The 13,408-nt window shown below is 47.3% G+C and overlaps 1 protein-coding gene across 3 annotated transcripts in view; it reads right to left on the bottom strand.

Annotated features, from left to right (window-relative positions):
• The window catches only part of ARHGEF40 (Rho guanine nucleotide exchange factor 40), a 38,908-nt gene extending 28,336 nt beyond the window's left edge, over positions 1 to 10,572 (bottom strand). For all 3 annotated transcript variants that reach the window (XR_004427870.1, XM_033169959.1, XM_033169960.1), the window contains exon 1: positions 10,466 to 10,572. Coding sequence is in view for 2 of the 3 variants with exons in the window: in XM_033169959.1 (XP_033025850.1) it covers positions 10,466 to 10,468 (3 nt within the window). In the remaining variant the exon portion in view is untranslated. The remainder of the gene's footprint in view (positions 1 to 10,465) is intronic.
• Between the last annotated feature and the right edge of the window lie 2,836 nt (positions 10,573 to 13,408).

Genomic DNA, 13,408 nt, shown 5'->3' on the forward strand with positions numbered 1-13,408 from the left:
CAGCAAGAGGCAGCCATTGTGCCAGACCTTCCAAATGCACCTAATCACGAGTCGCAAGAGCCCTTTTCGTACCACTTGCAAGCACATTGAATCAGATACAAACCTGATAACCGTGTGTGTGTGTGTGTGTGTGTGTGTTTCTTTTAAATTGCTACGGGTGCAGTGCTTTCGTGCATTGGTTTCAGAATCCAGATCAAACGACTTTGCAAACCTATTGCAATTTATTTATTAATTTTGCTTTGTTTTCAAAAATCCCCAAAACTGCATAATCAGGTGGTTGTGGGCTTGATTTACGGGGCACATGCTAGAAGCTACCCTATACCAAGCAAGGCACTGGCCTATCTAGCTGAGTATTACCTGCACTGACTGGTAGCGCCCCTCCGGGGTTTTTGAGAAGGTGACTGAATCCCAGCTTTGCCTAGAGAGGCCGGGGACTGAAGCGGAGACCTTTGGTGTGCAAAGCAGATGCTCTTATCACTGAACTGCGAGCCTTCCCCTTTGTGCAGTCCTGTACATTTACAGACGGGTAGTCGTGTTAGTCTTCTGCATTAGAAAACAACAGAGTCTTTTGGCACCTAGGCAGCTTAATTTATTATGAAGCAAGTTTTCTTGAAGTGCACCGAAGTCTACGAAAGCTTATGCCATGGACAAACTTGTTAGTTGTTAAAGTGCTAAAAATTTCCTTTTTGGTTTTTAATCCCTTCCATGTCTATTCAGAAGTGGAATGAAGCAGACGGTGACCATTACAACCCTTTAGAATTGACTTATTTGTACCACTAGCTCTTGTATTTATTTCCAAAGGGGTAACCGTGTTACTCTGTCACAGCAAAAACAATTAAGAGTCTTGTAGCACACCCAAAAGCTTATGTCATGAGACATTTGTTAGGGTTGTATCCAATGTGTTAGTCATACTCAAACAGACCCATTGAAATTAATGACCTGAGTCACATTCATTCATTTCAATGAGCCTACTCTAAATAGTACGTAGGTTTGGATGCAGCCCTTCGTCTTTAAAACGCCACAATATTTTGAGACATTTTGTTCTTTTTATTTCCGCGTTTCTTCAGATGGTTTACAGACCACGCAGTTTTCTGCCCAAAACATTTTGCTGCCTGAGGTGGACAAGATACAGACCCCCGCCTCCTAAAATTCCTTGTACAGAAACTGACTGGACTGGCATATGAATCTGGTTTTCTGCAATAGCAAAGGGACAACGTGCCCGAGGACACCAGGCTCCCTTAGGAAATATGGGGAGCTGTGCATGACACACAGAGAGAATTGCCCTCAGCATCTGCTGCAGTAACCTTATTCTCCCTAATGGTAGGGCCAGATCTGCAGGGTGGCTTATAAAAACCTCACAGTGAAAAGCTCAGTGCTCACATACAACTGATGAAGAAGTTGGAGTGCCTTGAAACCTATTACAGTGTTACGTGGATATAGAGCAGCACATCTGCAACGACAGTGAATCAGGGCTGCACTTTAAGGTTTCCTTTGTGCAAGCAACCATCTGTTGGGTGTAGCTGCCTACAGTGGGGCGGGGGGACGGACCAAATGCAAGAGCACATATTCATGTGTTTTGCGTAAACAGGGCTTTATTTTACATTCTAAAAAGGAGAGGGTGTGCTACTGTGTCTAAAAAATCAGTTCTCCTAATCCCAGATATAGAAGAGGCTGCCTCAGATTACACAATGGTAGGGAAAACAGGATTTGGTGCTTTTTCCTCCTTCTTTCGGTGCCAGAACGGTGATGTCACCTGCCAGAGAGGGGCCCAGAGAAGAAGAAGCACTGCGACAGCATCTGCATCTCTCCACCCTCAGCTTTCCCGCTTTTTACCCCCTCGCACACCTTTCTCCCTTGTCCCCCCCATCACAGCTGCTGCATCTCGTCTCAGCTCACTGTTCTCCCCTCTTGCTGACTCTTCCACCAAGCAAAGGAAGAAACACTGAATCTTATTTAAGGGGTGGGGGTGGGGAGGAAGACCAGGTTGAAGTATATAGTCCAGCTGGGCACTATATACATCTCCCTGGCTGTGTGCCGAGAGTGTTAGATTTACCTGCCTTTTCACTCTACCCTGCTCTTTCTTTAAGAGCCCCCCTTGTGGAGCTACGACTCTCCTAGAAACACACGTCTTCTGCCAGCACTCCCTAATATTTTTCTTGTGCTTCTTTGTTCTCCTGCCTCTCCCCACATTCTTGCACCTGCTTACCTGCTAGGCAGGATAACTTTAATGGCACCAGAGGGCGAACTTTTGAAAGCACACCTAATGTCCCACTGATGGAATACTCTGCTTTCCTCAACACCACCAGCAATTCTTCCACCTCATATACACCGTATGAAGTGGTATATGGACAGGATGCTTTGGAAACAAGATGGGTCAATGTGTGACCCTCTATGCTTTAGCTTAGTGGTGAGGAACCTCAGGCTTGGGGAGCCATTAAGCATCTCTGTCCACTCCTTAGGACTCTCTCTCCACCCTCTCCTGGAGAGCTTTAGGCCGACTGGACTGTGTCCTTGAACTGTGACAAGGCCTCTTGCTTGCCTTAGAAACCTCCGAGCTTTGCATGACTTGAATGTGGCCTATGGTACAAAGACAAGAGTAACATCTGTTGTTTCACTCATGTTTTGCCTCTAGCTACACCCACCACTGGGTTCCCCCAGAAGGTTGCCTGGAAAAGTACATGGCCTGTGGGCTTTAAAAGGTTCCCCACTCCTGCTTTAAGCCAAACTAGATCCTGCTTTAAGCACCAAGTCTAGATCCTTCCACCCATGTGCCAGTACTTGTCATCAATACAGCAAACTTCCACCTGCAAAACCGGATGTCAGAGAAGTGTCATCTGGCTACCCTTATCCTCACACGTTTCATCACCACTTCCACCAAGAGATACTTCAGGAGTTCTCCTTCCATGACACATCAAGGAAGGCACCACTGGTCACCTCTGGGGCCTGTAAGGGAAGTGCCAGGAGGTAACATGAACTGGTGTGCATGTCAGGAGAGGGGATTGTGTCAGGATGATGCCCGAGAACCAGAAAGATGTGGTGGCCAACAGAGGCTCCCTGGAAAAAGCCACATACCACTTCAGAAAGGAGTATACTGTATAAACTAATAATAATAATAATAATAATGATGATGATGATGATGATGATGCAATCCCATCTTTGTGGTTATCAGCAGGTGGAATAGTTTAAGCAAAACATGAATGTCTTCAGGTGGGGTATGCTCATTTTGTTGGAGATAGACAAAAGGCATCTCCAGGGGGGAATTTTGTCCTCTCTCTTTGCAACCACACAATAATGACCATCAGGGCATTGGGGCCAGCTACCTGGCTGCTGGGGGAACAGTCTACCTGGCCAACTATACCCTTCAAGCTTCTACTTCCATAGCATCTTCAGTCCCACTGTAACCTGCCTTTTCCTTTCCTGGATTGATTGGGATCCCAGTTTCACCTCTGTTGCATAAGTAACTTGCCAAGGCATCTGTTCCCAAAGAGTCAAAACGAAGAAAGCTATAAAGAATTAATTTCCTGGTGATAATAATTTTGATCTCTTAACTTTGAATCAGATCCTTCTCTTATCATGTAACTGCCCTTGCTTCTGCTCTAGTGAGTATAATTAGCCAATCTATGAAATCATTGAGCTTAAAGGATATTCTCCATGTGTTTTTCCTCTTTGGCCTAAGTAGTGAGGAATTTGTCTTCTGTTCTTTTGTGAAACACATCCCGCTGCAGATCCATTAACATCTCTACTCCTTTCCATTCAATTTCCATCCACTCCAGATCCTGCGTACTATTGCTGCCTTCACCCTTTGGGACAACAGTGAGGAACCTCTGGCTCTCCAGTGGTGCCCTGTGCACTGCCAAAATTGAGTGCCTCTTGCCTTCCGTTCTACATCATAGCTGTGCCACCCCTGAGGCTCTGCACCCAGTGTGACCAAACCAGTCACGCTCCCTTAAATCCGCCTCTGAAACCAGCATCCCAAATCACCCAGTAAACTTGTTGCCCTTGTGTGGTGGTGGATTCCCAATGGAGAACTTTTCCTGCCTACTATTCAACATCATTTAACAGAAGACAGCAAAGATTGAACCTGGAACCTTTCACTGGTGCGAGGAAGCTCACAGGCAGAATTGTGTAGTGGTTAGAGTACTGGACCACAGCCTGGGAGACCTGGGTTCAAATCCCCACTCAGCCATGAAGCTCACTTGGTGGCCTTGGGCCTGTCACTCTCTCAGCCTAACCTATCTTGCATGGTTGTTGTGAGGGGAGAGGAAGAGCCAAGAATGCTACCTTGAGCTCTTTGGAAGGCAGGTGGGATATCAAACAAACAAACAAACAAACCTTCCAGGCACATGTGAGAGGTAGAAGCAAACTTAAGCAGAGAGATGCATGTGACTCTTACCTTTGCACAGCAGGTTGCATTCCAGCCACACCGAAGTCAAGCGGTTTCCTTCTAAACACACCCAATGCACATACAAGCCTCCATTCTGGCAAGCAGCAGAAGGACACTCAAGGACACATTCCAAGCAGGCCAAAGCACTCAAGAGGGCTAGTGACAGAGTCCCAAGGGCATGGTAAAGAGAACCAGGCGGTGGCATTCATATCCCCAAGGCCAAGGTACTACATCCTTGTTTTACATGCAAAGCAGGTGCCCCACAACCAGGACCAGCCCAAGCCATTTTGCCACCTGAAGCAAGGCAGGGCCACCCCTCAACAACACGGGTAACTGCACCCAACAACACGGGTAACTGCTACTTACTGCAAGCACAGCAGCGAAGGTGTCCCAAGTCTCACAGCATGGTGTCAAAACGTCTAGCCAGGGCAGCTGCTGGAAACGAGAGCTCAAGCAGCGGCTGGCAAGGGGGCAAACTCATTCTAGCAGCCAGGGTTGGGGGGGGGGGTGGCTTAGCAAGGCAGTGGGGGTGGCATTCATTCCACTGCCACCCTTCAATCTGACACCTGAGACAAGTGACTCAGCGCGTCTCATAATAGGGCCGGCCCCAGCCCTCTTCCCACAAGGCAGGCTCAAATTGGCAACCTGGCTACTTTTCAGGGACTAGCCCTCACCAGGCCTTAGTTCAAATTTTTAGCCACACAGTACTTTGTAGAATAGTGGAAAGTATGTCTGTTTTGCATTCCTCCTTCGCCCCCCCCCCCCAGGAGCTTTTTGCCACTTTCTGGAAGAGAGGCAGGAAAGTAGAGACTCGGAGCCAGCCAAGCTTGAGGGAGAAGTTCTACATCCCCGACAGGAAGAGGCAACCCCCCTTCCCACGCAGACGCTGGCAGGAGGCAGGAAGGAGTGGGGAGGCCCCTTCTTGGCTCAACGTCCTGGAGGGTGTGCAAGGCAGATGGTTCCAGGGAGAACAGTGGCTGGCAAAAAAACAGAAAGCCGTCCTCCTCCAGAAATATTGCTGGTGGAGTATATATCTTTTCTCTTTCTCATAAATGCAAACTGGAGTCTCCACATCTCCATCCTATGTACTAATACCAAACCCAAACTCCTCCTCAAAGTGTGGATCTTTCTGCAATGAAAACAGCACCATCCATGCACAAAGGAGAATTATTTGCAACCTTGGGGGAACCCCAAGGTTTTGCAGAAGTACAAAAAAGGGGAAAACCTTCTATTAAAAATATCCTAAGATGGGAGATCCCAAAATCGCTCATTGAACACTGAGCATGCTCAGTGGGCACAAAATACTGATTGACAAGGTGGGGAAGGGGGGAAACGCGAGGTGAGAATGGAACGGGTTTGGCTGGCTAGTTGGAACCCTGAACCAGGTCATTCTACATTGCCACCTGAGGCAACCCAGCTCACTCTATGTAATGGTAGGACTGGCCCTATCAGAGAAAAATATTCAGATCTGAACTCAGCCATGAAGCTCATTGCGACAGTATCTCAGCCTAACCTACCTCACAGGATTGCTTTGTGAATAAAATGGGGAGGACCATATAAACCCACTATAAGCTTCTGGGAGGAAGTGTAAGATTAATGTAATCAATGTACAACAACCTAGTTAGGGTTACTCAGTGGAAAGGGAGCATAGGAAGCTGCCTTACCCTGATTGCAGATGATTGGTCCATCCATCTCAGGGTTGTCTCTACACTGACCATCAGTGGCACTCCAGGATTTCAGACAGCATTCTCTACCAGCAATTGAACCTGGACCCTTTCCCAAGCAAAGCAGATGTTCTGCCACTATGCTACAACCCTTCCGACAAGGAAATACATTCTGCACTAGGGCATCATCAGATTTAGCATTCATATTGTGTTTTTAGCAGACTCCAGGTGCTTTCCTTAGGAAAAAACTCTGTGAGTTATTATCCCCATATTACAGGTGAGGCCAAGAGAGAGCAGCTTACCTAAGATCACCTACAGAATTCCAGACTGGAACTGAGGAGCTCTTAGTGCACAACACCATCTCTTAGACACTATGCAACATTTCACAGGGACTGAACCCTGGTCAGATTATGCCCTGCTTTGGGGGCACACATGCAGGCATGCACGCACACACACACACCACTCAGTAATTGCACAAATGATGTCTTAGCGTTGGTGGAAAAGCCATCATCTCACATCAAACACCAGAAGCAGAGCTCCACTTTTCATTTAATTCTACATCAAACAGTGGTGGTTTTCAATGGGTCAAAGTAAACTTTCAAGAATTGCTCAAAAGGGTTCACTGCTCAGTGTGTGAACTGGCTCCATCTCTAAAAGCGACCAAGTCTTCTCCCTTACTAGCGTCAGGTACGACCAGTCCTGCCATTAGGCAGAGTGAAGCAGCCCCCTCAGGCAGCTGATTTTGGGTGTCATGGAAGGCCAGCAAATTGCTATTTATCTAATCTATTATTACAGTGTGAAGGAATACCAGCAGAGAGGTGCTCATGGAATTTTCTGCCTCGGGTGCTAAAATAACTTGGCTGGCTTTAGGTACTCAGCACCTGGGGGGGGGGGACTGCTCTGCCTCAGGTAGCAGAATGTGTTGGGACGGCCTGCCCAGCAATATACTGTGTACGCCAGGAACTCGGTACATATATAATTCAGCAGCATTTTTTATGATCAGGGAAGTTATAGAAAGTTTAAAGAAGTGGTCCCATGTATGACTAAGAAGTTACAGGCTGTTCTTTATCTCTTTAGGTCCAGAGGAGCCAATATAATGCTCTTCAGCTATTGTTGGGCTCCAGCTCCCATCAGGCCCAGCCAGCATGGCCAACAGCCAAGGATGATGGGAGCTGGAGTTTAGCATCATCTCTGGAAGGCTCCATGTTGGCACCCCCTGCATTAAGAAAATTAAATGCCAGGCTTGAATTCTGCTCCTTCCTAGCTGAGGATTGCTGAGGACTAGTTTTTGCATGACTTTTAAAATAGAGAATGTAGGAAAATGTTTAAACTCATTACTTATCATCCTTGTCCTTACTTATGCGGCACACACTAGTGCATCTATTCTTTCCAAGCAAGCATACTTGTTTTTTTAATCACTTTTATGACAGATATTGTTATTAGCAATATTTATATTATTTTATATACTGACTTTCTAAATTCTTGTCTCTTAATTTATTTATTTTTATTTTTTGTAAATATTACCATTGCAGAGCTGTGCCTGTGTTTAGTGGTTATGTCACAACCCCAGAGTCGTTCGAGACTGGACTTAATTGTCAGGGGTCCTTTTACCTTTTTACTGATATTCCCCAGTGAAGAGTGTCTTAGATTGAAATACATCAAGAACTGATAATTTTCTGTTTAAAAAACACAGTTGATACCCACTTTTTGAATGTGTGGAGGGAGGGGGGAAATCACATCCTTTAGAAAATGTCACCTTGATCTCAGAAATCGCTGCTGGGCACCACTGACTGCCACGATTATGTTTCTGCAGACATTTGTGTACCAGGGGAATGGTTTCCATGGAGAAAACAAGAAGCTGGAAAAATTACCTACGAATCACCCTGCTGAATAAGTGCAGTAGTGCCTTTCCCTACCGGATAAGACTTCACAATCAATTCTAGCCCTCACACACCTGGGATTACAGGAGTCTGCCTTATGCCAACCCAGCTCATTTGCCCATCTAGCCCAGAGATGTTTCCTTGGAGTAGCAGTGAGCAGCTCTCCAGGGTTTCAGCAGAAGGCCGGCTCTACCATGAGTCAGGCTGGAGGCAACTGGTCTTGGTTGCCACAAAAGAGCAGGAAACTCTTTATTTATTTTATTCTGCTTATTTACTACATACTCCCAGGGGTCCTATGCACCTTGGCTTGTGGGAGGGGCTCTGTTTCCTGTTCTGCCTCAGGTAGAAAAATGCTCTGGTTTGTGGCAAACGTTCTTCCCATCACCTGCTATCCACCTATTCACATAAGTATTTCTACACTGCCCTCTCATAGGAGATCAGGGTGCTGTACAACATTATAAAAACATTTTTTAAAAACCAACACTGTGCAGACAGAACAATAATGAAAATGACCATCTGCTCAAGAAAATGGTAAACAATTTACACAAACTTATCAGCTGTCTGGTCCTTTTTATCTGAAGATGCCACAGACTGAACTTGGGGTTATTTCCTTTGCGAAGCATGTATTATACGGTCCCACCTGACAAAGAGGGGGCTTCCAGTTTACGCTTCCAGGATTAAAGCTCTGGTGCCTTTTGCTTTTAATACTGAGCGGAGGCGAACGAAGCAAACCAGTCGGTGTCCTGACTGGTACTCCACTAGGCCTGACACAGCCATTATGGGGGCTATGGGACTGACCCTCTGCCACACTGTCAACTTGCAAAAGCAAAAAAAAAGAGTGCAAGGCCCACCAAAGTCAAATTACACATAAACATGTGAAATAAAAGCTTTTTCTTTTAAAGGTAAGCAGTTCTGGGAGGGAGATAATAAGGAGGGAAGGGGTTATTTGGCCCTTTCCCCATCTGCCATTTTTCAGTGGCAGTTACCTCTGCCCAAGCCACAGTCCTATTCCTTCCTTGCTCCACAGGTTTCCAAATGTGTTCCACCTATTTAAACCCATACCTAGCACCTGAGGAGGAGGAAGAGTAGCAACTAGTGTGTGTTTGTGTTTCGGGGTGGGGGGGGGGAATAGAGTTGCAATGGGGAAATGGCAAGCAAGGTTATAAGGCAGCAAACAAATGCCTAAAATAATGTGTGTGTGTGTGTGTGTGTGTGTGTGTGTGTGTGTTTTTGTTGTTGTTTTTTTTAAATCAATCCAGCCGTTTTTCCTTTGAAGAACCAGCTACTTTGGTTTTGTGGCATGCATTCGCAGATCGTGTGTAGTTTGAAACTCACAATTCTTTTCATGTGTGTGCACACCAAAGATTGCTCTTTTTCAACGGAGCCAGGAACCAGGTCAACCTTTTCTGGGGTTTCTTTGGATCTATAAATGACAGCCATGCAATAAGATACTAAAATGTGTTTCCCCCTTGCTGACCTCCCACACAGATCGTAGGACTTTGTTTAAATCCGGAAGAAAAGGTAGCTTGCCACCACCTCCAGCTTGGAGCAACCAACCTGAGCCCAGCTAGAACAAATGCCTGGTCCACACACGCAATGAGATCAGGTGTCTCCTTCAGAGCCAACTTTTGGCTAGCTATGCTGCTCTTAATCCCCGCTCCAAAATGTAAGGTTCCCACACACACACCTAATAATATATTCTATCAATGCCCTTTTTGTACAAAAACATTTGAGAGTGTTGTTAATGAGGGAGGCAGGCAGGCAGGATGGATGGAAGGGTAGGCTAGAAAGCAGAATGAAGACACACAATTCTAAACCAAAAGGAGTGTTCTGGTTAGTGTAGATTCTAGTTCGAATTACAGATGCAGGAAACGTCAAAGGAAACTCTCTGTCTTAGCATCCCTTGGAAAGAGAGACTCCTGCCAGGTGCTGAAAACCACACTCTTGTACTGCACGGCCAGAAATCAGTAACCACCACCACCACCACAGTAACGGGGTTCCCGAGCCAGAATCACAAATCTTAGGCTGGGATCCCTCACATCAGCAGCAGGCATGAAGCATTCAGGAGGGGAGGCGCGGTTGAGGAAGAAGAGACACACCATCTCTTTTAGCTACTCCGAATTAAAGAGCAGACTTAGAAGTCCTGCGTGCACACAGCGAGGTTTGCCAGTAGTACTTACTCCCGAGTAAACACTGTTGCGATTCGGCTGCAAGTTACACCCCTGACAGTAACTCTTGCCCCGCCCCCGCCTCCCCCCCCCCCCGTGCTGTGGGCTCCCTCCAGCGGCGAGCCACCCTGATCCCCATTATCCTCGCCCCCTCCAGTATCGCAATGCCCTCTCTGATGCCCGGCACCTTATTCCCGCTGTTAGTGCCCTTCCTTCAAGGGAGGGGGCGGTCAGGTTAGAATACCTCTCCCGACGTGGCCCACCTCCCCACTGCTCTTAGCAACCCACCCACCTACCCCCGGAGGCCGCGTTACCTGCCCAGCCTGGACCCCCACCCGTCGCCCCCCAGCAGAGCGCACAGCGGCTCACCATGGCGCAGACAGGCGGGCTCACCGACGGGACGGGCTCGCCTGATCTATTGCTGAGGCGGCTGCTTCTGTCGCTGCCGCTGCCGCCTCCGAACTCCGCGCTGCGCCCCCGCCTCGGCCGGCTCTAGCCCAGCCTGGAGCCACCCCCTGGCAGAAATCCCGGCCCCCGACGCCACGGCTGCCTACAGCTGCAGTCCCTGCCGAAACCCGGCCAAGGGCACGTGGAGGCGCGACTGCGGCAGCGCCGAGTGAGCGGGGAGGGGAGGCAGGCAGGCAGGCGAGGGGAGGGGAGGGGAAGGGAGGGAGGGACCGAGGGGGACCAGGCTTGGTCGACGCCTCCGCTCTCCGCCTACGAGTGCCCTTGAGAGCCGAGCCACAAGTTCCCCCAGCCGGATGATCGCGCCTCGACTTGCAGCTCGAGGCAGCTCAGTCCCTCGAGCCCGCTTTGCTAGCGGCGGGGCTCAGGCGACGATGTTGGAACGTCTGCGAATCGAGAGGCGAGGCTGCTTCTGAGCGTGTGCAGAGCGCGCTTGTTTTAATGCACAGGAGGAGGAGGCTCATTAGACCACGAGGCTGCCCGGTAAAAGGGCTCGCACTCCCCGGGCAGATTTGGCTTTTGAGACAAGGCTTTTCTTACACACACACACACACACACACACACACGCTCCTCTGGAGAAAAATGATGTAAGCAAATGATGCTGAAATAGTTTGAGAAATGCGAGCTCGCAGGGACAGGTAGTGCTTGGACCACAGCGGAGATAGAGGGATCCTTAGTTTATGCGCTGTTGTCCCCCATGTAGCTACTGTTTTTAGAAGGCTGGGCAGGATCATGATTTGTGGAAAACTGGGAGAAGTCACATGGACCTTATGGATTTCATTAAGAGTCTTCTCCCTCTCTCTCTCTCTCTTTTCCCAATTCAGGAACTGCTTGTTTGGCTTAACTTAAACCAGATGCTTGGCCATAAACAAGGGCGGGGAACCTGTGGCCCTCCAGATGTTGAGTCCAATTCCCATCAGCCCAAGCCGGCATGGCCAGTGATCCCGGTTATAGTACAAGAGATTCACTGCTCTTGCCTTGGGACAATAGAAATGTTAGAGTCTAAGCAGGTTGCTATCAAAGAGAAAGGCTATTGACCACATGCAGAGTGCCACAGACAGCATGCACACTTTAGGGCTTCCAGGGGTGCACTGCAACTCCCAGGCAGAGTTTAGCCCCAGCACTTCTCCGGTTCAGAAATTAGACGTTGCCTTTGGACTAGGAGCCGTAAACCACGAAAGCAGAATCATTTTGATGGAGGCCTACAGGCACGATGAGGACGGGTCCTTATGTGCCCAACAACGTAGCATTAATTAATCCAAGAAAACTACCATCTACTGGTTCCACATTCAAAATTCTCTCTCCCGCCAATAACATCTAAAGAACCCTGCCGGATCTGAACAACAGTCCACTAAAACCTAGAAACAAGCCAGATGCTCTGTATGGCAGGGAGGCAGTCCTCAGCATGTGGCACTCAGAAGAGTCCTGCAATATGAATATACCTATTAGAATGGATTGGAAAGAGTGTGTGTGTGTGTGTGTGTGTGCAAGAAAGGGGGGTGGGGTTCTTCTCCTGCACCAATTTTATACTTTTGAGCCATGCCACTTATGAGTATACCATACGGTTTCCTTGCCAGTGCATAACCGCAACCAACCCTCATACTTTCGGGATGTGAGATTCCAAGAATGTGAGTTCCAAGCGGGTTTTTGTATCCGCCCCCCCCGCCCCCCCAGTTTATAGGAGCTGGGCCACACACAAACGCACGCATAACTGACTGTCATTGTATCAGCAGTATTTCATATGCCAGCTAGGGGGAGGGGCTACTTTCTTCTAGGTTTCCCTTTCAGAACAAGTTTAAATTCCAGGAAAAACTTTAAACACACACACACACACACACATACAACTTTCAAGGCTTTTCGACTGAGCAGAGCTAATAAGCCTGAAAGGAAAGGAGGACAAGGCAGGATGGAGATGCTTATACTCAGAAAAGCTGGCAATAGAGAAGGCGTGGGAGTCAAGTGACTTAGCTTTGATCAGGTTCCAGATTTGCAGCCAAAAGAACAAATAAATTTAAACTGTTTTTATTTTTTTAAATATGTTTTTTAAACTATTTAGGAAAGGCATCTGTTTAGCTCAAATAGAATTTCTGCCCCCAAACACATGCTCTTGCAGGCCTCTGCCTTTGCCACCCATCTTTCCCTCAAGTTTATTTTATGGGGTATGGAAGCACTTTCCCACAAACGTTCTAGAATAGTAAATTTCTGAAATCCACACTGTTGATTCTAAAATATTATCTCTGTTGTGGTTGCCTATAAAACTGGTGGTTGTTGTTGTTGTTGTTGTCAGTGCTTTTTTCTGCAGGGACACATACCCCTAAACATTTTGTGAATCTTTGTCCTTTTGTTCATTTACTGTATTTATTTTTCCTTATTTGGACTATAAAATGGTGATTTTCTTGAGTCAAAATGAGAGTACCCCTAAACATTTTTTAGGGGGGGAAAGCACTGATAATTATTATTTTAAAAATTGCCCCTCTTTTGCTTTTTACCATCTTGAGATTAATTTAGTGTTGCATCACTATATTCAGTTGCTGTTCGTTGCTTGCCTTAATAATATCTCTTTTGAAAAAGAAACATGATTAGATCCCTGTTTTCTTCTGTGCAACTTAAGGCAGCCTCCGTCAGTTTCCCCCTGCTAATTCCAATGCAGCCTAGCTCCAGCCAGATGACTGCAGTATATGCCTTCACATGATACATCATGTGCCACTCTGTGCCCTGAAGCATAACATGTGTTCACATCCAGCACCCTGAAGCATGTGAAATTATAGAAAATGTTATGAATTGCTCTGAGCGTATACATTTTTCCTACAAAAAACCCCCTCTACTTTAGGGTTTAGGATTAAGGAA

Source organism: Lacerta agilis, chromosome 14 (assembly GCF_009819535.1).
Source record: "Lacerta agilis isolate rLacAgi1 chromosome 14, rLacAgi1.pri, whole genome shotgun sequence".
NCBI lineage: Eukaryota > Metazoa > Chordata > Lepidosauria > Squamata > Lacertidae > Lacerta > Lacerta agilis.